This window comes from Ciona robusta, chromosome 4, assembly GCF_009617815.1.
Source record: "Ciona robusta chromosome 4, ASM961781v2".
Lineage (NCBI taxonomy): Eukaryota > Metazoa > Chordata > Ascidiacea > Phlebobranchia > Cionidae > Ciona > Ciona robusta.
Window position 1 is genome coordinate 5,315,306 of NC_143238.1, and position 25,102 is coordinate 5,340,407.

The 25,102-nt window shown below is 39.6% G+C and overlaps 2 protein-coding genes across 3 annotated transcripts; both read left to right on the plus strand.

Moving 5' to 3' along the window:
* The first annotated feature begins 1,697 nt into the window (after window positions 1–1,697).
* Window positions 1,698–9,753, plus strand: LOC149737005 (uncharacterized). Its single transcript, XM_089877144.1, has 12 exons — window positions 1,698–1,940; window positions 2,214–2,314; window positions 5,154–5,253; window positions 5,321–5,561; window positions 6,235–6,364; window positions 6,557–6,700; window positions 7,113–7,252; window positions 7,478–7,643; window positions 7,857–8,054; window positions 8,332–8,446; window positions 8,748–9,094; window positions 9,450–9,753. Exons 1-12 carry the CDS (start codon window positions 1,832–1,834, stop codon window positions 9,528–9,530), a joined length of 1,872 nt encoding a protein of 623 aa, XP_089733270.1. The 5' UTR covers window positions 1,698–1,831; the 3' UTR covers window positions 9,531–9,753.
* Window positions 9,754–12,083: 2,330 nt separating this feature from the next.
* Window positions 12,084–24,264, plus strand: LOC149737006 (uncharacterized). Of its 2 annotated transcripts, none has more exons than XM_089877140.1 (23): window positions 12,084–12,310; window positions 12,803–12,972; window positions 13,135–13,510; window positions 13,708–13,910; window positions 14,250–14,455; window positions 15,056–15,152; window positions 15,634–15,746; window positions 15,838–15,901; window positions 16,397–16,554; window positions 16,846–16,921; window positions 17,057–17,269; window positions 17,442–17,659; window positions 17,728–17,805; window positions 18,612–20,279; window positions 20,600–20,667; window positions 21,182–21,239; window positions 21,350–21,415; window positions 21,493–21,694; window positions 22,167–22,320; window positions 22,451–22,551; window positions 22,685–22,778; window positions 22,971–23,900; window positions 24,027–24,264. In XM_089877140.1, exons 1-23 carry the CDS (start codon window positions 12,233–12,235, stop codon window positions 24,072–24,074), a joined length of 5,439 nt encoding a protein of 1,812 aa, XP_089733266.1. In that variant the 5' UTR covers window positions 12,084–12,232; the 3' UTR covers window positions 24,075–24,264. The 2 variants fall into 2 exon arrangements, with proteins under 2 accessions (XP_089733266.1, XP_089733267.1); XM_089877141.1 differs by having other exon boundaries at window positions 22,688–22,778.
* The last annotated feature ends 838 nt before the right edge of the window (window positions 24,265–25,102 follow it).

The window sequence follows — 25,102 nt, forward strand, 5'->3', positions numbered from 1 at the left end:
GAATTTTCTTGTTTGTCGATAAAGTTTACGGTTGGCCATAAACGTGAAGATTCGCAGTCGGAGATAAGGGCAAACAAACTATAACTTACCTGTATGGATTAATTGCGCCACTATATTCGACTCCGCGGTTAGCTAGAAGCTAGTAACCAATGTACGCTGGGTAAACATAATGTTGAAAACTTTTCAGTTATTGGAGAAGTAGTTAAACAGGTCCGGGCCAGTCTATATAAGCTGTAACTTCTGCTTATTGAGTTTTCATAGAGATTTACAACTATCTCTACGTTTTTAACTTTAAACAGATATCAAATTTTTTGGTTCTTATTTTTAGAAAAGAATTTTCGTCTACGATATTTTTAATTTGTAACAGTCCGCGGAATAATGAGATGATATTTTGTCACTAAACGTGATTGCGCGTTAAGTAGAATACGTGATCACAAAGTTTCATAATCACCAATTCGAAAAGAGAGGGAACGGTACAGCGGATGTAGTTATGGTGAAATTGGCCGACTTCGTATGACGTATTATGAGGTTTTCTGGTCGGTTAGGGCTGTTTAATACGATGAAAGCCGTCACCTATTCTGGGATTATTAATTTGGCGTGAAAGGATTCCGTAAGTGCCTTATGTAAGCACGCTACTGTTTGGTTTGTTCTTTTTAAAGTTAGATAGATTAGAAAAGGGTTGAAAATTTGCAACAAAGTAAGGTGTTACTGTTTCAGGAAAAAAGTTACATTGATTGAGTGGTAAGGTGTTAGGTTCCAGGTACATGGGTAGAATTAAGCGCTTGAATGTCACCCTACGGCAGTTCTATCAATTCGACCCGCAATTTGTGCTCGGCGTTTGCTGTGAGAGAGGTAGCGAGAGAGAGATGTGCAAAAAGTCACCACTTCTTGCACTGTTTGATCGACGAGAAAAGAAGAAGGCCGAGTTGGCTGTCTGTTGTATAGAAAATGAAACAGACAGTCAAACGCGGTTGCAAGTGTTGCACCAAGCTTACGGTTTCAAGCTCTTTTGTGGAAAGTGCTTTCTATAGCTACTGTTGAGGGACGTGCCAGTGTTATTGTTTAGACTCGCGAGGCAAAAGTCAGAATCTAGTTTTACGGCCACTTTATCAGTTGGGACAATCTATAAGCCGTTTCAAACACGTAAAGTCGCTTCAATTCGGTTTAATGTATTTTTTACAAAAGCAGTTCTGACTATGAGGACAAACGCCAGAAGTTGTATGACGCATTACCACCACGGTTTGTAGGAAGTATGCATAGGAATGAGTTGTTCAGTAATATCGGTCAATCAGTTGACACTTAGTAATCTGTCAGCTGGAGTGTGCAATGAGAGCAATCGAACGAACAGAGTTTAGTTACTTGGCAGTAAAGAAAACACTTCGTAACTTAAGTTGGATACATTGTGGTGGTGTAGTCATCGGATGTTGTTGTTAGTTTAGCGAATGATTTATCTTTGGGAACTATCCTGCTAGTCCGTGTAAACGCACAAACATTATCTGTGTCGCATTATATCGAGTGCGTGTACTTTGCAAGGGTACGACCTTGCAATCGCAACCGTCATGTTTACATTAGGCATGCATCCGAAGACTGTGTATGTTTTGCACGCCATTAACAAAGTGCAAGGTTTGCTTAGCGGTCGGGAACTCGAACTGTATTAGTTTGTTTGGTGTTGAACTAATTAAAACATTTGTTTCCAGCCCTTAGCTCAAGTTAAGTGTGTAAATGCATTTAACTGAGATTGAAACAATTTTGATTACACGACTTTATTCGAATACTGCCAGCACCCACGCAATTGGATCCGGATATATTTGTTTGAACATATTCTGCCACAATGTTGCGCACTCAGTCTAAGCAAACGCCGACCGAGATGAGCCACGATTACTTCATGGAAACGTACGGCAATATCACGCCTTCGAAAAGCGAAGCTAAAGCGATTCCTGGTAAGTTCGGAAGTTAAATATAATTTCGAATGACATAATTCGACTCAATCTTTCTCGTGACCCTTAACTCGGAGAATCCGGATTAGCAAAGTAGTAAGGGCTAGACCGTCTGGTCAATTGCTATTAAAAAAGAGCCACCCCGTTTGGGACTGCTAGACTAATGTTCGTGGTCCGTTGTATAATCTATTTCTTCCTGTCACGTTATATTGCGAACAGTCGTTCAAGTCTGGTTCATAATACCGTATCCTATTCAATCCTATACAAAATCTATAGGTTCTTCCGGTAAAGCTGTTAAGAATGGTTGGTCACCAAGTCCACAAACGACAGGCCAAATACACAAAGGAGAATTTCGCTCAGCGGACAACAGACACAAGGTATTGTAGTGTGATGAAGGCAGTGCCTTCAAACAGTTGCTTTGTGTACATTGAGATATCTCGCGTACCTGAGTTCCATCATGTGTGCTGGAATGGTCAAATAATCGATCTATGTACACAACGCAAGTTAAAACTCAGGAATGGTGATGATTTAACGTCCGTAAAGAAGGGATTGTGCTTGGCAAGCTTAACATTCAGTCTATACCGGGCGTTGTTCGGATAAGTTACGAAGCAAAGTTGGTGAATAATGGCCTATCTAAGCTGTTCCAATGTTAGTGCCGCGAGTTCTTCGTATTGAACCACTACAAAGTGAATGCTACCGCTTTGTTGCAGCGGAAATCCAAGATTTAAGGACAGTCGCCAGAATTTGGCTCTCAGATAGGCATCGCAGTCAAACTTAGTCGCTAAACCCGCGTTAAAAGGTTTTCTTGCCGCAGTATGTTTAGCTGAGTACTGCTTTTTAAAATAGACATGAGTAGGTCTGTTCAGTGTAGCGCTACCCACTTTATTTCCTTGTTTATTTCAACAAGGGATGTGACGTAGGGTACCATGTATAAATGCAGCTTAACTACGTCATCGTGGGCTTGGGATCTAATTTTGCATGTTTGCAATGCCAAATACACATTTGTAACGCTGCAACAACACCAAGTGTTCCGGTTCGTGGCTTTTTTGATGCCGCTGTGGTTTAAGATAGCAGACTAATTTAGCTCCTGCTACACCCCACAGCACAGTATCCGCCCAGCTCCGTCAACACGCTTTAAGCTTGAGCTGTTAACGATCTTACACATATAGCTAAGAAGAAACGGAATGTACCAATAAAGGACACTCGGAAACAAACACCTCTGTATACACGTTACAATTATGGTCGCATATTAGGACGTACACGTCACAACACTCCACACAGTGAAGGATGACTCTATTCAGATCGTTTTTTAGGTCGCTTACAGACCTTTGTTTTCGTTTGCTATATCCGTGCGGCGTCTGCGCTGCTGTGTTGTTTAGTCGCACAGGAAAAGCACTTTTTGTTCCAGCAATCTCGCATCAGTTGTGTTTACGTTTAAAAAGTGTCTTTCTACTCTATGTCCCGGCCGTGGGACGCTATCCTGTGTGGTCCAGCTATTGTATACAATAACATACACGTTCCAACAGCGGCGGGTTTCCTCTTCAAATGTAACAAACAACAGGTGTGCTCATTCTAACTCGCAGTTGGCTAATAAGCGCCGACGAATAAATGACCACATTCTGTGCCAACTCTATGAAAATAGTCGGCGTAACATGTTCATTCGCGAAGTTGTCTGCAATTAAAAATTACCGCAGAAATTTAACACTGAAGCAGGCGGGACGTGTAAAGCTCTGCTGGTGATAGATAATGTTTCGTATTTGGTTTCTTTCAACCGTAACCGTGCGCAGTGAGTTGCAGCGAGTCGATATCATTGCGCGAACTATACCCCGTGGAAAAGTGGATTTTTCGCGAATGTTTATATGTATTTCGCCTTAGACACGTTATCTTTTTAACCCGAAACGCCGCGTAATTGTGGGTATTGTATCGCATTCGACGGAGAACAACAAACAAACGTGGTTATTGGCGTCTCGTCGTAATGCACGTTGACGTACTTAACACTGTCAAGACAGCTAATTCTCACCGATCCGATACGTCGCTTGCCGGACAGCCAACGAAGCGATTTATTGCATAAGCACGTCGTAAACTGCAGCTACGCAATTGCTACAGGGCACTCGCCAATTAAAGCAGTGTGCACAGTTTAAAGTTACAGCCGCACACCTTTCGAATGCTATGATAAATGTTAGTTTATAACCTTTTCACCTACATGGAAAATAACATGTGTGATACGGTTTTAAATCAATTCGCCATGGAAGCCGAATGCGACACTCTATTAGCTGTTCACACCAATATAGAAGAGGAAACATGTCTTCCGGCCACGCAGTCTGTACAATAAGTGCATAAACAAGGATTCGTTGCGATTATGTCCACTATAGATCTTACAAAGGCCGATGTAAAAGCAACGTTCGCATCTTGAATCGCATTAGACGATCATCTACTACAACGAGATAAGACACCGCCTTACATTGTATAGGTGTGACATTTCTTAACCCCAGTCTAATTAAAGAAGCAATCGTCGCATTGTCCGCTGGTACCTGGTAATCGCTATTTTCTACATAATTATATCGAACAGTTTAAAGGTGCTTTGTCTTGTCGAGTCAACTAACCACCAGCTTACAGTGTTTTTGGCGTTTTCTTTTAAAGAAGATGAATAATTATCGGTTGCCTTGTATCGGTTTCTCGGTAAAAGTAAAATCTGCACAACGTCAAAGCCGACCGAACGGTTTGAAAGTTTTATTACTTAGCTTGGTTTTCTATTTGGCCACCGTCGAAGGTTAAGCGCTGAATTGGTTGCGGGTTAAGAAATTGCGGATATGCGGCATTTGCTCACTGCCAAGACACTCGTGGTTCTATGTGTGGTCGACATTTCAATTTGCCCTGTTTAAACGAATCCGAAAAGCGATTGCAGAAAGTATTTATTCTTTGTTCGTGCCTGGCCTTTGGCCACTGGCTCTATATAGGTTACTTACTACTAATATAAATGCGTCACCAGCAATAAGTCTTTTTGGTAGAAAGATTTACGTCCTTCGTCTTAATTGCCCGACGCTAAGGGTTCACCTGGGTTTTCCACGACTGTTCAATGAAGTTATCGTGTTTTATTTTAAATGCGCACACATGTATTGTTTCTCTGAGAAAGCGGTATTTATTAGCTCTTGTAATATATTTTACCCATTATTCCGAAAATATTTGTTTTAGTTTATAAATGTTACTTTGCTTTAGGGTTCACAGAAAATTAAGATGTGTGACCACTGTGCACGAAATAACAATAAGAACGAAGGTGTACCTTGCGAAAATAGTCATCTTAATGACGAAATTATCGGTAAGTTATATCAAAAATATTAGATTTTTGTAAACCGCTAGACGTCGCTCATTGTGCTATTTTTTAGCCGATGGTTGCGTATGTGAGCACGTGTGCTATGATGTGCCTCGAAGAAATTCCCGCATCCAAGCTATTGCATCCCGCTTTGCTCGGAAGAGTTTACGTATGGTGTCCCGGCGTAAAGGGTCCACTGAAAATGCTTACTCGGGCGAAGGCACCAAACCGACCGACACTCCAACTAACCGATGGAGGAACTCTATGTTTAAACGTTCCCAAAGCAACCACGCTCAGGAAAATGACCCAGAAAGGTACAAATTACTATTCAGTTCATGATGTTGTAAAATTCCTGTTGTAATAACCAGATGCGCAGGCGAAAAATCTTTCGAAAATTAGAACTGATTTTGACTCGCAAGTGATAATTTCAGGCGATTGAGTATTATAAACAGGACGTCGCTACGACCACTAATGAGCAATACTTGTGTCCAACTATTCTCTTGATTTAATTTAAGGTTGTTGATGATATGTTGAGACCGCGAGCATACCTGGATTTAGTTTGGCCTCTTTGCTCTCTTTAATAATTGAGTAATTTAACCGATCTTGGTTGGTAGAAAACCTACAATTATTCACTCCATGTAATCATCGACTTAACAAAACCGTAGGCACGATTTTAATTTCAAAACACACACAGTTGGAGTTCGGTATCAAGTAGCAAATTGAATGAATGTTAATTTATTACCATACCTCCACGATGGTATGTTAATTGGTAAATAGTTAAGATGCTATTTAACGTTCTCAAATTTCGTGAATGTTTTGTCAACAGCAGATTTGCCCTAGAGCGGCATCCGGTTCGCATTATAACGAAAGGCAAAACAAACATAACATACATTCACAAGCTAACAATATACTCTGTGTTTTACCAGCCGTGTGACTACTGTCCTATGCCATGTAACTGAACCAGACTAATATTTTAACCCTTAACAGTTACCGTCCCGTACCTCATGCCGATCGAGTTCAGCCCGTTACGTCACCAGAGGCACGTGACCACCAACCAACCGTGACGATCGTACGCAGCGTGAGTCACGCACCTGCAACGTCATCGCCCAAAAATGACGTAAGTTCGCATACCTGTTGAACCCTTCTTAATTTCCGCGCCATTAAACCCAACGTAGGTCAAATCGCTGTAATAAATTGTCCATAATTATAACGAACGACATTATCCCTTGCCCTATCGTATAATCAAAACAAATTAGCAAACCTTTAAGCCGAGCAGTCTTTGACCCGAATGGTTGTGTTTTCGATACAGGACAGCATCAGCATCTTGGCCAAGCGACATAGTGCAAGTTGTTCATTGACGTCAACAGAGGACGACCGTACGTCACCCACTGACGATCGAGTGCTGAACGGAATTTTGGAGTTAAAGAAATACATGCTTGACGAAAGCGAGCAGGTAATTTGAATAAATGAATGTAACCTATTTAGCCTCGCGTGTGGGGGAGTGGGGTAACGATGGCCGTTATAACACGGGCGTTCTGTTTCATACACCTCGTGACCGCTTACGAGTTGCCATAGGGGTTTTAAATGATAAATATACAGTCTGCAAAATTTATCGTTATAAAACTTACATTTTAGTGAAACTATATGGCTGTTACGACGTTAGTAGTGTAGACTGGTGCTAATACAATCTCAATGTACCTTTCATTCCGCTTTCGTCTTATCATTGAAGTACATAATTTACTGTCGAATAATGTAATATGAGACCTACAACAGCGCGAATTAAACCCCACCGTAATATTTACGCAACAACAATTCACTGCTGGTTCATCCAACAATATGTGTTAAACATCGTGTACACTCCCAAGGTGACGTCATCAGGGTTATCTAACCTACATTCCACTGATAAGAGAACCGATCTCATGGAGAATGACGTCAAACAGAAGTACCGGTCAATCAAAGAAAACGAAGAGACTCGTATGGTGACAATAGTCACGTTACTCAAACGGTAAGAAATGTCACAACTTGGGGTAAAATGGTCCATGTTTTCATTCCTTTTTATTGTCACTTTTGTTGGTTAACAAAGAATATTTACATAATTTCAAAACCGTATGCTTACGGTCCTAAAAAAATATTTGTTAAAATTTTATTTGTTAAAAGCCTATTTAAAAAACATCTTCTCATTTTGAGCTTTTGTTATTTCTATATTTTTTAACTCGTGCATTTTTTACAGGCGTCGCAACTCTTTAAAAATAAAGTGCGACCATTTCATGAAAGATTTGGAAAGCGATGAATGCGACAAAACAAGAGGGAAGACGATCAAAGCTCGGTTGCGCCACATGCAGCGTAAACTTGAGGTTGTGGAACAATGTATTGAGGAACAAAAGGATTACATCAAGGTTGGTTTGCTTTTTGGGATAAATATAGCTTCGTCTGTTCTGTAAGAAAGCTCCTACAGTCGGACGATTCTTGTGTGTAGAAATTGAGTAAGGATTTTGTGCTACGGAAACAGAAAAATGCAACCAATTGTTGTGTAAAAAATATACATTTCGCCTTAATGGCATCCTCAGTCTTTTTTTAAATGGTGTTTTAACTTCAAACGTTATTCCCAGGTTGCCGCTGCAAAGATTGAACTGAAATGTAGTCTGGAACTTTTCAATCTTAAGTTAGAAAGAGATACCAGTTCATTAAGTGACGTCACACCTACTCGGAAAAAACCGTACAGCTCGCCAACGTCACCTAGCGACCGTTTTGAATCAGCCGACGAAACAGTCTTCGACGACTGTTCATCTGTGTCTACCCATTCGCCGGTAAATATACATTACCTTTATAAAAAATAGACACAATGTGGAAGATACTTGAACGACAAATTAATTTAAATTAAAGTACAAAAAATTAAACAATGTTTATCTATAAAATTTCATTATTCGGCTTTAAGGTTCAATCAATTCTTGCAGCTCCTTTTCTAAAATATTTATTCAGGTATTTTTACCAGCAAACACTAAATCTTGCCACTGTAAAACCGTCATTATTACCAATATCATACTATTTAGGCCGATATTAATTCGACGTTTATTCTTTCAATAGCGGAATCTAAATTCAAGTTTCGACGCCTCAAAGCCACGTTACGGCCGACGTACAAGTGCCCCTTATTACCAATTCCGTAACCCACACAACGATTATGCAGCTGATGACGACGAAGGTATGTATACGTAATATATAAAGTATCTATGTATTTATGTATAGCAGTCCGGTAGAAACTACATTCCCACATCATTGGACTTAAGATATCCATTGTAAATTTTAATTGTTGTTTTAATTTTCAATCGCCGGTAAATATTTAAACACTACAGTCTAATGTTAAATAAATCTACCAGCGTTTAACAATTACTAAACATCAGTAACAACTCTGGCCTAAATCTCAGGTCCAAAGCGTGTCACGCTGCAGAACCTTACCAACATATAATATAATACATGTTTTCTTATCAACCATATCTTACCAGGTCGCATGCGTTCCATAGATTGTGCTGTGACGTCAGACTGTGACAGCGGATTCGACAACGGTGACGCATTAAGCCGAAGTGACGTCAGTCTTGACCGGACGCTTTCGAAATCCACAGGTTCAATCGCTTCCTCGGCATCGCGTTCTGTGCGCCATTCTAGTGCTCATTGTGACGACATAAGCCCTGGAATAGTGGAGTTTATGCCCCCTCAGTCGAATTCCTCTTCCGAACAATCTCTATGCGGATCTTCCCGTCGTGGTTCTGCCGCTGGTAGGCGGTATAGAGCACGCAGTCGCCGCTCACTCAAGTCGGATGAAGTTGATACGGACGTGTTAGCCAGTATAGCGGTAAGCTAAGACACTGCTTTGTTATCACTACTATACTTCTAAAACTAAATTAGGAGATCGTGATATCGCTGTATACTCTTTGGCTTACGGTTAACGGCATCAAATTGCATAATTACTACTTGGGCCAAGTTAAAATAGTCTGAATCTTTTTTTGCAACCTTTGCAAACAATAGCGTTAGAGACTTCTACCAAATACGTTCACTGACTTCCAACCGTTTTAAACAATGTGAGAATCTGGTGTAACGAAAACGTAACAGGCAAAATCAACGTCAACCAACCATTGTATTTGCCTAAATAACATCGTCAGTCTCTTAATTAAATAATAACTTTTAAACAATGCTAATTCTCTCCACAGGAATTCGAAAACTTTGCCGAGAAAACAATGCGACGATTGCATCACAATGGCAAGTTAGTTCCGCTTAAAAAAGGGACTTGACCACCCATAGATTTGACCACTTCGTTTCTTCATTTTCTTTTCGCCTTATTTATTTTCTTCCCTCGTGCCTGCCGGATATTTCGCTGCTGGTGGTTCCGGTTTCAGCCAGCGCACCTATACACTGTCTTGCAATAATTACACCCAGCCATATATGCTATATATACGTGCGACAGATCGCCATTGCTGTTTTTTACTCAAACAATAAATATTCTTACACATTTAACACAGTTGTTTATGCTGACAACTTGCTAGGTTTTTTGTCCCCTTTTTTGCTGACAATTTTGCAACTTATTTTCTCTGACAATTTTGGCACTTTTTGTAAGGAAACAGTGTAACTGAAGACTTCTCGGAAATCCGTTAAGCACCGTAGTTTAAACCGCCAGACCAAACCCTTGACACGCGCTGGCAGAACGCGCATTTGTGCGCTGTTTGCCGAATCGATTTGTAAAGAAACTTATGTGCTGTAATGACAACATTTTAAGTTGTTGAAACCGTGCTATTAGGCAATGTACGACTGACTACATGTGCTAAGAATGTAACGCCGCGTAGGTTACTGTTTAAACTACGCATGGGGGCCAATGTATTTTGGTAAACATAAACGCAGATTTAGATAAGATGCTCGAACTTAATATATATAAGTTGTCATTACGTGCAGTTTATAAGTTTGTGACAGCGCGAAATTTTAACTTTATAGTTTTATATTCGGATTTGTATAAAATATATCGGTTCAGCAAATTGATTTCATAAAACGATTCAGTAATATAACGATTAAGGTACGTAATACTAATTAATCACCAGCTATAAAACTATTCAGATGAAGTGATCGTTTATAGCTTGGTATGCGAAAACAAATCTAACGGCGCATAATGCATGACTGCATGGCATGTTTTCGCAGTGAAGTTTTGATCTCAGTTGAGATTGTATAATATGAGAATGAGCAAGAATACGATACCAGCTGTCAAGTTATGATGAGATACGATCTCGTCAAGCGAATTGTTATAGCCCGGGGAATGTATCGCGTTGACGACCCTAATAAAGTTAAGATACACAAAAGACGTTTCTATTCACTATACGAGGCAGTGTTTTGAGGCACAGAGCAATCGAAGCTAACCGCACCTGAAGATTTTGATAATAATGAATTGCAAAGAGAATTTCGGCCGCGCGTTTGAAGGAGCTTTGATTACTTAGTCAGTGACGCGCAAGTAGCTTATCTCAAGAGAACAGTTTGCCTGCCGCTGATTAGAAATTAAATTTGTCCAGGTTTCTTAGATTTATCAACTCTTCATAACGTATGAAATTTGATTTAGAATGTTACTTCCGAAAATTTCAAACAGTTAGCATGATTCGTGTACATAAAAAGAATAGGCAATCACGTTTTAATCTTAAATCAAAGTACTGTTTAGGAACGATATCGCAAACTCGGTCGGAGATTGTCAATATTTACCATGGTTCGAGGCATAAAACTATGGAGTCGATTTGCCAGATTCTTTGTGTCTTAGATCCGCTGACTGAACAGCGGGGGTTCCTCTGTACCAAGCAGTGCACATAATGTTGTGGACTTAGGTGTCACGTCTATGTTTGCCGTAACGAAGACCGCTGTGCAAGGTGTCGAGTCAGTACATCCAGTTAGCATCTAAGTAAATGCAGACAAACGAAAAAGACAATTATAGAAAGTTGATTGGCGTTAACAAGACGCAAGCACACAGAAACAGCAGAATTAATTAGTCGCAAGCATTTCTCCGAAGCAAAATGTCGCCTGGAATTCAATGTGTTAATTGAAACATAGGGAATAGATGATTTGAATTAGCTATTAGCATGATTGCGAATTATACGGGCTAGCTTGATTAGTTGATATAGTGCGGTATTTGTGTTTGACATTCGTGAATTATGACTCAATCTTGTACTGCGTGCTTAAACTATTTCGTTGCTCTAAATAGTGTGTGGGCATTTAACGTTGATTGGCTTTGACTAGACGAAACGTTTATACTATAGAGTGAGTACAGCACTAGATATTTTGAGGCGTTGACCAATAGCGTTCAATAAGTCGCTAAAACGGTTCCGCATTGTAACAGGATTACGGAATTTCAATTCGGCTTAGTTGGCCAATGTGTAGACAAAGCTCTACGTAGAATATTATATCTGACGTCATTATTTGTTCTCGTATGTCATGTTGTCTTACCCAGTGACGTAGTTGGTTTATTTCATTCCACAGCTTCCGAATTAGGTTTGATAACCGATAGCAAAGCAAACTCAATCAAGATTTAATTCAGTTTCTGGAGTCTGCTTTTCGTCAAAGGGAGTGGTATCAATAAAATATGATATATACCAGAGCAAGTTAAAGGCTTATAAAGGGCTATATCGGTGTACATTTATCAGTGGCATAAGTTCAGGTGTCTAAAACCTACAATACGAGTATGCATTTTGTATTCTGTGTTATATGACGTAAAGGCATGACCATTAGAGGCTTTGCTAGCATGCAATTTGTTTTAATACCAAACGACTGGACGCTCTAATTACCCGCTATTAGTCATAGTACTCAACATATACCTCGTTTTGTATCATGCGCAGGTACGAAAGAAAATGCCAAATTCGAGTGGCGTACGTCTGAAATATTGACCATAGTAAGCACCGTGTGTTAGGATTTGTTTTTTTACAAGTAGCGAATTTTGAGTTGGTTTCCAGCTTGATAAGCGTTGGAGAGTATGTCTTCTATTGCAAGAAGTAGCACAGGTGTACAATATGCTGGTTATTTACGAAGTTGGGATGGGGGAGTTACGAAGGTGAGATACATTTTGGTGTATATTTAGTGAATAATTTATCATGTCAAAATGACGCTTAGTAGGTTGGGGTAAGATGGTTAATGTTTCCAATCTCTTTTATCGTCCCATTTAGCAGTAAACAAAAAATACTACTGTGGAATAACCTAGATCGTCGATAAAACATGATTAAAGCTAGTCTGTTAGGGTAGTGTTTACCGCGGGGACATTTGTTGAAAGCGTAAACTTATATCTGTATATTTGCTTATGGCATACAATAACTTTGGGTTCAATATAATAGAAGGAGCCTCAGTAAACTTTGCTGTTATACTATGGATAATAACATCGGTCCTTACGTATACAAAGTTGTCAAAAAAGCGCCTTTAAATCGTATTTTAACATTTATCAGCGCCTGAGGATACGGTTATATAATTTTGTATATATATTTTGTTTACTATTAAATGAGGCAATAAAAACACATCGCGTATACAGTTTTAAGTGTTGTGGTTATTACAGAAATACTGGTGTGTGATACGGGATGGCCACTTCCTTGTTTACCCAAGTCATACCAACGAACCAATAGAAACTGACGAAGGAACGTTTGGTGTTGAAGACCGGCCTGTATATAAGTTTCCAATTCAAGATCTCATAATATCTGCATCCGTTACACAAATAGGCAATAATGGGTATGTTTTGTTTGGAATTCAATCTTCAATGTTTGTGGTATACGAGAGTTACTGTTGCGTGGTTGTATTTTCGATTCATTTGGCATGGTAGACCATTTTGTAATCTGTAAAATTTATGATTGTTCTTCTGTTAACTTTGTAAAACATTTTTATTTTTTACAGACAACAAGACTGCGTGCTCGAACTCAGCAGCTCCAGAAGTGACGAGAAAATCAACCTACACACTACCCACGTGTTGGCGCTACAGCGCTGGGTGGATGCGGTCAAAAAAGCGAGTTACCAAGGGATTGACGCATCTTTTGACTCACCGGCGGGCCAACCTTTACCACCGGCTCTCGATTTTAATAATTCCTACCCTGGCGCAAACCTACACGGTCTTGGGCCAAGTCACCATCTGCAACAATTCAGGAAACCGATTAAAAGCAACATACAGAGAACAGATGTATCCGAGAAAGCAATAGCGGAAAGCAGTTGGCCAGAGGTTAACGCCAACTACAAGTATTCCAATCCTTTAAACACATCGCTACTTTTTAGCAAGGTAAATACATTTGAAGTTTGAACTACCTTTAAGATCACAGTATAATAATTAAATATGACTTATTTATTATCGGGTGGCGGGCAACGACATTAGTTATAATACGAGTGTTTTGTTTTACACGTATGTAACTTGGTGGTAAATATTTTTTTGTATACTTTTTACATTTTTAATGTATGCTGATATTCTTTGTTCTGCAGTTATCCAGTAAAGAGGCTGCAAAATATATCAGATCTTCAAGTTGGAACCAACCGCGAGATGGCGTCAACACTCCACAATCTTCATCAGGTATTTCCACCCCAGCTTCAATAAGAAGCAGCGCTTATAAAGATTCAGCTGATGAGTCTTCCGTTTCATCGTCTGTGGCATCTTCTCCAGTAGTGACCAAACCCCAAAGAGACATGTAAGTTAATTTGGCAATTTCTCGACTGCGTATACTGTTTTTTATCTGATAACTTGTATATTTAATTAGCATGTGCAGGGCAAATATATACACAAATGCCACATAAAAATCGGGATAAAAATATACACAAATGCTCCAAACAATGTGCGCATAGTGAATACAAATGTTTGAGTATTTTATAGTCAATAGTGGTAGAAAATATGGGATATTATATGCTAACGGTGTTCATCTTATCCTACACGCCTACAGTATAGGCGAGACAAATGACACGGACCTTACTAATTTATTTATCAATAAATTTCTTTATAAGCGACTTAGCGACATGCTTCAATTCAACAGATTTAACTCTGATTCACGAAGAATATTTCCGAAACATGAGAACCAGGGATCTTCCGCCGTGTCCTCACTTGGTAAGAAAAACAAGCCAAGATCACCGATGTTTTACACCGGTGAAAAAGACATCAGTGCATTAAAATCTACTCCGGGTATGAGGCATGTTAAGAAACGAAGTAATGCAACAACATTGAAGCGTCACACAGTTTCATGTAAGTGTATGAGTTAAATCTTTTATTTTGTTCTTTTTATGGAAACTTATTCATTTATGCATTGAATTTATTCATTGTTTTTATTTTGTTTATTTTTCAAATATCATTTCTTTGTTTAATTTTCCATATATCATTTTTTAATGCAAATCATACGACATGGGAAAATGATACGAACTAGTAGACACAGGATATGGAAACACATGTTAGCAATAAATCTCAGGTTAAAATTTTCCAGCTCTTTATTGACAAAGTACAGGTCAAATAATAGCTGTCCAGAGATGTGAACGGTGTTGAGTCATGTGTTTGATGACCATATTTCCACAAAACTGTTTCTCGCGGCACGTCGCTTCATAAACCGAACATATACGCTGAGCATTGCAGCTTTCGCTTAAATTTAAAAAGTTTAATTACTTCCCGTCCCAAAATCTGCCTCACCAAAACTACAAAGCAAGAATCAAGCATTTAGCTGCTACCGGTAGCAATTGCACACTCGTTCCCACGCTCTCGTGCGTCACAATGTCAGAAACCCGCGTTCACTGCTTCTAGAATCTAGAGCAACGCAGTTTCACGATCAAGTATATTTATTAATTCTCATTATAGCTATTCCTGGTTTTGCTGACAGCTCCTTGTCGACAAACTCAAAGGAGAAGATCTTGGCATCGAATGACGTCATTCTTCCGGAAGAGGCAGTACCCGGGTAAGGAATTTTAATTAAATTAATTGCTTGTGAAATTTGCATGTTTTTAAATAGTTTTAAATGCTAAACATGTGTATTTATTTTTTTAACGTTTGAAACTTACCTTATAAACATAAAACTAAGAGTAGTTTAAACTTTTAATAGCAGTTGCACCAAACTGTTTATTATACTTCAGCTAGGTATACACAATTTTTAACTCCGTAATGTATACACGTTAACCGAAAACCAAGTTTTTGCGTAAACATTCATTACACGTATAGTATTTTGTTTATTGTCAAGACGTATACTATTACCATTATATGTTACTAAATACGCAACAAACAAAATATAATCTGTTTGCTACACCATTAGTTGGATTCGATTTCTGTTTACTGCGTATTTAGGAACACGTATTATTCTATTATATGCAATGAGAGTCGTCCAACAATATTACTGGGTCAGTGGCATCATGTAATATATATTAATTTCCGTAAATTTTTAGACCAACTCGTCATACGATAGCACCGATATCCCATCTCGATCAACAAATACAAATCCGTAGTAAACTACATCGACAACGTACCCACTCACCGGTTATAGAAACCACCAACGACGGTTAGTGGTTTGAAACAGTATATTAACAATCAGCGGCTTTCACAAGCCGCATATTACATGCTTCACTTCACATTACACTTGACCATTGCAGGGCAGTTAGACAGCGACAGTTCTCTAGAATCCCCGGAAGAGACCGCAAGCTTAGACGGCGAAAGGTCGGTTTGTTATTTCAATGAAGTTCCAGCAAAAGAGCTTGTCGCTCTAATGTTGTCGCAACATACACTTATGTTTTAGACATCCATAAGCTGTGATCGGTGTCTTCTAAATCTACACAAGCCCGAGATTCTATGTTTCATATGCCGCTTCTGATAGAAGTTAAATTGTAATCTAGTTTGATCCAATTTTTATCCCAATATCAAAGCGATTATTCAAAAAAATCCCATGGGTTTGATTTAAAACTGCCAAATATTTTTACAAGCTTATTTAGAATTTGTTTCGTCAAGCGCATAGTTGGTATTTAAAACTTATTAAAAGTGAATCGATAATCGCTGCTATTGAACGAAATGACGTACAGCTGTGACGTCATTTGGGACAAGTTTTACGTCATGAATGAAACAAAACGCCAATTTTCACAAAGGAATTCCTTAGAGATGCGCAACTTCTCTCGAATGCGTTCACAGCCCGAGTTTTTGAACAGTAGTTGGTTTCAGATTGCCACCAGACGAAGACATACGATCGAGTGTGCCAACGGCTCAAACCACAAGCAACCTTCCACCGCATACGGAACAGCTAAATAGTTCCACACACGTCAAAATTACAACAAGTGAATTAGAAACGACTCCTACTGTTGAAAACGTAGCATTTGAAGGTGATGTTATGGTTTCTTATGGGAACTTTTAAAGGCCGGTATAGAAAGTAATGTGGGGTAAGATGGGACACCTTTAGCACATAATATCCAAATATCCTGATCGTGTTTTAAACAGTTAAAAACGGTCTATGGGAGTCCTTATATTTTATTGAATGTTTCTTTTTTTACTACTAAATGGGACGAGAAAGTATATTAGAAGGGCGCCCATTTCCCCCCACCCTACTATAAAGGCTATTCTTGTAACTACTCAATTAGCGTGGCTCCTGAATAACATGTTTTTGACGCACACAGGTATTCCCAGTCCCGTGCACAAATTGAAACGACGTCTTTTGGAAAACAGCAGAGCGCCCGGTGACTCCGAATCGAAGTAAATTTCATTAATACCCGGCTTGGTCTTAACATAGTCACGTATATATAAATGCATGTGTTTCCAGTTTAACTTATTTGAAAACATGTTGAACGCTTTGAAGGCTTTTCCCGACGACTTTAAATGTTACCGCAGATCTACTGCAAACGGAGACTTCGGAATATCTCGGAACCGATCGGGAAGTTTCGGATCCCGACTCCTCCGAAGAGCGAAGAGTGCAGTTGGGAAGAGAAACAAGTCGTTTGAATCGGAGGACAAGAATACATCTTCAATGAAGAGTCCAAACTCCGATCCTTTACCGGCGTGTGAGAATAACACAAGTGATGTTGAGAAAAACGTCAATAACCGGTGAGAATGTGCCGCGAGTATGCCCACACATACAAAAGTAAAACATTCCTATAAAATTTTTCCCAAACTTTTTTATCTAATTCATACAATTATAAAGATATGCACATGCTGTTTTTGCGTGTAGATTAAAGTGTTGTTTTTCATGAGTTTATTAATGATTTTATTCGATTAGCGCTTCGGTAAACGGCACTCGGGTGTCGAAACCACGCATTCTTATGGAAGGGCCGCTGTATAGAACTAAAATCATGAAGTGGCAGAAGTATTGGGCTGTGTTAGACAGCAACAAAACACTGTCGTTTTACAAAAACGAGGAACAACTGCACTCGTCCGACCCCGCGACCCACACTGTTGCGTTAGCGTCTGGTTGCGAAGTGATCAATATTTCTCAAGGTAGGATCAATGCAATTAACTTCATGATTTGCTGTTTTCGCTCTTGATGGTAAAGGTTTTTTCCACAGCGAAAAACAACAACATATTTACGCTGTTGCCTCTGCAAAGCAAAACCCACGTAGTCGATCAAGGAAAATCAATTGATGGTAAGTAAAAAGTAAAAAAATTGCCTCACGTTGGTACCTACACTAGAAATTGCTTCGTTTCTCCAGTAAATAAAAAAACCACACGCTGGGACGGTTATGTTACGTTTACAGTAATTACTTTCAGCAATTAATGTTCCAAAACACACACCTCTTACCATTATGTACAACGTTTTGGATATGGCTTTATTCTTTTAATCAATATACTAAAAATATATCACATACTGGGACTGTAATGTAAGGTTTGTAAAAATGAATTTATTACGCAATGTTTCCAATTCTACATACAGAAGCTGGAGATATCTAAATGCGTAGAGGCGTTATGTTACTTAGATAACGGCCACCTGTGTTACGGGTCAAGAGCAGCAGCTCAGCTGAGTCTAAAACTAAACACGAAACTTTGCATTAAGGATACAGCGTGTTAGGGGGGGCCTTAAAACTCGTGCGAAACACAAACACACGACTCATTTAAGCGGAGATATCCTTGGCTCATTCAAGACGAGATTAATCCAGTGTTTGTATTTGAATTCACAATCTTCGTGCACTGCCATATCACTCGCTTGTATTTGAACGAATTAATCGGCACGGCCTAGATTGATAATCAACGTTTCTAGTTTTAGGTCGGTCAAACTTACGATTACCGAGATTAGAAGGGGCCACCAATGATGCTGCAAATTGCATTTTAATGATACGAGCAATGCCTTTAAGAGATAAGGAACGAAACTGTTAATACCAAAATATTAAATTTGTTATGAAGGTTTTGTACATTTAATATACACATGCCAATCTTGATCATTTTTTTGTTTCAGCGCCAGTTGCGAGCAAACCTGTTCAGCTGATGTGCAAATCCACCCAGGAGTTTGTGCACTGGATGAAAGCATTCGTGCAAGTGAACACAACCACCACACATTCTTTAGCTGAAAACAGATCACTCGTTAAATTAAAGGCAAGGAACTTTACAAAAACTATAGAAAATGACACATCTTCGGATAGCGAACTTCTTGGTGCCCCCAAACCACATGCGTTGACATTAAACTCAAAATCACAGTCAGCCATTCAGGCTTCTATCCCACTGCGTGTGAATGAAAGCGAACTGTTTAAATTTAACACCAATCACAAAAACGCCTCGGATTTTGGCTTAGGAGAGCACAAGGCTGCGAATATTGACGGCAAACATGAAGTCAAGTGCGAAGTGGTTCGAAGTAATCCAGTTCCCGAGATCGAATCACGAACTACGTCAAAGGACGTTGTTGGATCAGGAAGCTTTGATCGTGAAGAGCTACATTTAGAATACATTGATGCCGACGATGTGGGATGTGGTGTGATTTCAACAAGTGGAGAAGTTGATACATTCCACACACCTGAGCCGGCTACATACGAAGGGGATTGTGAATTACTTCAAAGGGAAATGAATACAACAGTATTTTCATCACACCTGTTAAAAGATACTTTAAAAGTGAAAGCGGATGTAAAAGCTTCCGATGTTTGTAAAAAGAAACGTTTAGGCAACCGGTTGTTATTGGCAGATACAAACAAGACAACTTCCACCTGCCGCATAGATGCCTCTGAACTTGCCGGTAGTTCAAACAGTCCAACTATTGATGGCGGTCCTGAAAGCTCAAGCCATGCAACGAACAATGGACTCGCGCAGGAACAATGGGCTTGCGCTAGCATCAAGACGCTCGAGGTGCAACCGCGCGAAATATCGGCAAATACAAACAAGTCTCTATCAGGATTCGAAGCGTGCCGCTCTAGAACCGAAGCTACTGATAGCGCGTCGCTTGCAGTACCACGCAGAGGGGGAGTCGAGCCGCTCAAGCTTATCTCCCGCCGAGTTGGAGAAAGCGACGAAGGCTGCAGTGGACAAACAATCGCAGTCGGCGGCCGCTCAAGTAACGATAAGAGAATTCTCTCACATCGCCTGCCTTCTTCTCTCGCGTCGTCTGTACAAAAACCACTGCCCAGCCACCTGAACAGCATCTTCCCTTCTAGTTCCAGTGGAAGCAGTTCGGACCAACAATGGTCTCGCACCATTGAAGCATGCAATAGCGTCAGCGACGTTAAGCTGTTCGAGGATCTTAGTTCATCCGCAGACGACTGTAGCGAGAAATCATTTAACAAAGAATGCAGTTCCGGCGTCCAAAGCCCTAAATCGCAAACTGCGTATATAACAGTCAAGAATAATTTAGATAGCAACATTCCAGCAACAGGCGTTCATACCCAAGACATAAATAAAGATACAAAGTTTCAATCGTTCGGTATTGCTTCTTCAGATATATCTGTGTTACAAAAATTGACTGTTACTTCTGATAAGTTCGAGCCAGCATTTTTAAATCTACGCCGATCGAAATCAGAAGGGAATATACTTGAACCGACATCTCTAAACCCAAGATACAGAATGCGAACCATTAAGTCCGCTTTACCCGAGCTTACTCGGATTGACTTCATTGAGATTTACGGGATTTCTCCAAGTAAAGGTAACTAGTTGTGTAAAATAAAACGTGGACAATTTTGTGTTTCGTGGCGGGCAACACGAGTAGTTATACCACCAGTGTTATGTTTCATGCACTTTGTGTCCGCTTACGAATTACCACGTATGCAACTTTGTGGGTGATTATTTGCTTCGACTTTTCGTATTGTATGACTGGCAATTTGGACAACCCCAAGGACACTTGGGTATTCGAATTGGGTAGAATTAAGTCTAACCGACCCCAATTCTTTACGTATTTGTTACGCAGTACATACGTGCTGTGAAAGTTGTGCCGGTTCTTTATGTTTAACAAGGTCAATATTTTAGGCAACCGCAGTGCGACAAGCAGCACAAAGGACCATTCACAATCCCTCAGCGACCACGACAGCGAATCGGTAAGAATTTTTATCAAAATTTCAGATTCCATTGCAATAAAGTGACCCAATCGTCACCAGGGGTGTAATTGTTATCGACAATTAATCCAACGAGGGACATAATCTCCGTTTCAATTAAAAAGCATTGTGTCCACGTTTGAAAACCTTTGGCCCAAACCGCTGTAGGCGATTATAGTGATCAACGATAACGAAAGTTCTGTTTACATTAAAACAAAACAAAGCAATCCAGCAGTGAAAGCAAGTTAAAATAATACGTTAACTCTCACGTAGGCTCGAAAGTTCGAGCCGACTTAACGATATTCAGCTGGTAGTAATATCAAACCAAGCACCGTCTAAACAACAATATCATTCACTTTTTTGATGAATCTGTTTTGCCTCGTCGGCGAGTACAAAGTCGGGTTGCTTTTAACGTGTTTTCTTGCTTTGACTGCCGGCGCATAACAGACTGCTTAAAATATGACGTATTACAACGCACGGCCACAAACATTGCTTAATTTGAGCCTTTCAATTGCAGGATTATCTTGCCCGTTCATCGGTCAGTGGCATTAGTGGCAACAAGGACATTTCTGACGGTAAGTTTTTACTATATGCTTAGTAATTATAGGGCATCCACGTCAATGTATTTTTATCGGTAAATTTGGTAAGTGTTCACTGAAGTAATATTGGACTTCATTTATTGCAGATGGTTACAGAAGCAGTGGTAACACCAATGATAATGTTGCGCCTTCTAAACAGAGCAAAGAATCTTGTAAGTTCTCCAATCAATACATAACCAACCTGCATCAGTTTGAACAGCAAATTTAATCGTGTTTTATTTCATTATAGCAGTTAGCGAGGAATCTACGAAAGAAGAAAAGCGATCTTCGAACTGGTTCAGCACCTTCCGCCGTAGCATCAAAAGTAACGATGACGAAAAATCTAAAATCGGCAAAGCGGCCACTGTGTTGAAGATACCAGCGAGCCGACTCTCATCAGCCAGCCATCGCGGCTACGTTGACCGTAGAAACAAAAAGAAACAGTGGGAGAGGTGAGCTATTTCTCGCTATTTGCAAACCCCGCATACCAATATAGGGCGAGGCCGCAATGATAGACACTCGACCAACCCTCGTATACAGCATCTTTGATATTTAAGTCGGCATGTTGTGTAACGTGTGTAAAGAATATCGTATACCGCAAATGCCGAAATTTCCCAGCCAGCTTGAATTGCAACTTTCGTTTCTCGATTACTATTTAATGAAGTGGTTTGTTTTGTTCATGGAGTACGTGAGTCGTTCCAACAACCCTTGTCAAATTGCGGTGACCGAACACAATGGTTTAGTGTACATTAAACTTCATGGTACATGCGCTCACGGAAACGATTACGATTGCGACCATTTTAAATTGAAGTCTACCGGAAGCGGTTCATTTTTGATCGATTTTTGGCAACTCGCCTGCGGTTCCAAATGACATTCCAGCTGTCGATTCTGTTAACGTTTTTTAATCAACGTCTTTTTCCCAAGGTTCTGGTGCGTGCTTCAAGACTCCTGCCTTTACTGCTACAACTCACCCCAATCAGATGTCACCCGTGACGTAGTCTTGCTCCGTGGTTATGACGTCATTGCCGACGTCACAAATATGAATCGATCCCGTTTTGTTTTCCGACTTGAGCAGCAGGTAAGAATCGCGTTTAATTGAAACAAAACAATTGTAATAACTTTACCACCAAAACAATTTTAACGATTTTTAAATTAAATCACAATAGACTATGGGTTAATGTATTAATTTATTCCTATTTACCTCATAGGGCGCCCAGACATTGTATTTCGGTTCCGACAATCATGAAGAATTTCTCTTGTGGGTTGGTACTCTTGAGAAAGACACACGATGCGTGACAACTCCAAACAGGTAAATCAGGAAACAGATTTGGAAGTACAAATATTATTCGCTTTATATTTAACCGCCAACAGCGGATTTGAATTTGAAAAGTGAATTCCAGTCGCATTTTTGGCCAAGTTGTTTACCACCTTGTTTTCTTCAGCAGAATGGAAACGGAAAACCGAACCGCTTCCACATCCCCTACACATTCTGACGTTACTCCAGTGGAATCTTACAACAGTCGATCAAGTTATAAGGTATGTCTAACATTTAAACAGCATAGACTCGTTGGTTTTAGACTTATTATACTAATTGGAACTGTTAATTTTCAGCGGGCTAGGTTTAGTAAAACAATTTACAGCTTAACATGGAATATCTGGTTATGCTTGATTGGGGAATTTATAGACATTGCTAGTTTTCCAGTTGGCTAAATTTTATACTTTCTACAGAGAACTGCTTCGAAAGACGAGCTCGAACAAGAGCTGGTTGAAATGCAGAAACATAAACTTCTTAAAGAAATCGTCGCCCAGCAACAACAACTTATCGAGGAACATCGACTTCTGGAAGGAAAAGTTTCCGAAAACTCCTCTGTCAACGAAATGTCACTTCCCCGACGTACGTCACGACGCAATGACGTCATCGATAAGTTTGAGCGTGTTCGAAGCGAGGAAGAAACAAAGATGACGAAGTTTATGACTCTGCTCAACCGACGTCGCAATTCTGCACAACTCAAAGTCGACCAGTTGTCCCGGGAAATCGCACCAAAATCTGGCAAAAAACGACGACAAAACCACCAAAACTTCGCCGCATACGAAGCAAAACTTAACGAAATGAAGCAACGACTCGCAGAAATCGACGAAGAGATCCATGAACAGCAAGCCCAGAAACAAAGCGTGATGGAAAAGTTACAAGAACGTCAGGACCTTGAGCTTCTTGTCGCTGAACAGCAAGAAAGCCTCGCTATCATGCGACGACACCAGAACGACGAATTCCCCTTTACCGTCCAACGTCGCCGAAAAGCACCTCGTGAAGCTCTTACCTCGATTGAAGAACTATCTAGCATTTCAGATTGCTGTTCCTCCTCTTCTGACTCGATGAACGAGGCTCCTGCCCGTCTCCCACACGCAATGTCCACTCCCCGATGCAAACGTACAAAGCAGTCAGTCTCCTTCGATTCAGTCCCTTCAGAAGAATTCTACCAATGTGAAGATGATGCAGAACCAATGAGTGCCAGCAGTCTTGATGGCGTCATAGCTTCGTCATCAATGTCGTCATCAGTGTCATCCCTTACCGTGTCCCGGGATTCACTGAACGCCAACAATCCTTTAGAGTCGAAAAAATCCGAAGAAATTGACCCGTCAGTAATGGCAGGCATTGAGGTAATTTTGAGCTCATTTTCTAATAAAAAAATTAACCATTTCCATTTTTTCAATAAAACTATCAATATTTCATAAAAACTTAACACAAAATTTAAAAACCGTATCTAAACTTTATTTCTTTTCCAGATGTTTGAAGAATTCACCAAAATGAAATTGGGCAAGCAGCGAGAATAAAATCTGCATTCCTCCCGAATTCTTCCCAACCTATTATTATTATTGCGCTTGTGTTCTGCCTTCTTATGCTTGTTCCTACGTTCAACGTGCTTCTTTTTAAGCCGCTTGCAGTTATTTCTCGTTTCTTTTACTGTTTCATATACTTACTACCGTTTTAGAAATACATGGTTGATTTATAACTTGAGAAAAATTGTTGCTTGTCAGCTATATATGATATTATAAATCGAGTGATATATTACCAAATGAATATGACAGGGAAATAGCAGACTTGGTTATAAATAAGTTAATTTGTATAATTAATATCGGATGCGAGTAACGGCAGTGTCATTTTGATAGTATACGTTTGTTAAGGGAAACGAAAGTTGTTTTACGCATTGTTGTTTATGCAGCACACAGTCTACAGACGTTTGGAACTCTAAGAATACAACAGATAGATTACGCATGCGCTCTTGCGGATAAGATATATCTAACTAGTATGTGCTTGAAGGCACGTTTGTACTTATAACAAATTGGACTGGGTACGGCTTTTATATAATCTTTAAACTTGTTGTATAATCCATTTCTTGTATATCCATATATGGTATTTGAATGTACAGTACTATGATGCAGGGTTTTGTTATAAAACAAGAATTCTAAAACGAGTTCAATTATTTGATTGACAGGTCAACTGTATCGGCATAGTTATGCTTGTGTTGTTTTCTTGTAATTGCTATAATAAGTAATATAAGCATTCAAGTGACAACATTTGAAGTTCAAAAGTTAAATTTAACATTTTTGTTAATTTTTGCGGCTTTTTGCCCATAATAGTGTAGTTCATTAGTACTTGGTGCCATGGCGTTCAACTACTATAAAAATACGTTAAAAGCAGCTGCAAAACCGCAGCAGATGGATTCTTATCATAATATAATAGGTTGGGGGAAAATGGGACACATTTTCATTCTATTTTCTCACCCAATTTGGTAGTAAACAAATAAAATTCAAAGAAATATGAAATTAAATTCTCACGACTTCCATAAACCGCTGTTAGT

Bases quoted from the DNA above. Each gene is read 5' to 3' on its own strand.
- LOC149737005 (XM_089877144.1), top strand. From the start codon at position 1,832: ATGTTGCGCACTCAGTCTAAGCAAACGCCGACCGAGATGAGCCACGAT. The intron at 7,644-7,856 runs GTTGGTTTGCTT...CGTTATTCCCAG, and splicing joins AACAAAAGGATTACATCAAG to GTTGCCGCTGCAAAGATTGA. The intron at 8,447-8,747 runs GTATGTATACGT...ATATCTTACCAG, and splicing joins TGCAGCTGATGACGACGAAG to GTCGCATGCGTTCCATAGAT.
- LOC149737006 (XM_089877140.1), top strand. From the start codon at position 12,233: ATGTCTTCTATTGCAAGAAGTAGCACAGGTGTACAATATGCTGGTTAT. The intron at 12,973-13,134 runs GTATGTTTTGTT...TATTTTTTACAG, and splicing joins ACACAAATAGGCAATAATGG to ACAACAAGACTGCGTGCTCG. The intron at 21,240-21,349 runs GTAAGTTTTTAC...CATTTATTGCAG, and splicing joins CAACAAGGACATTTCTGACG to ATGGTTACAGAAGCAGTGGT.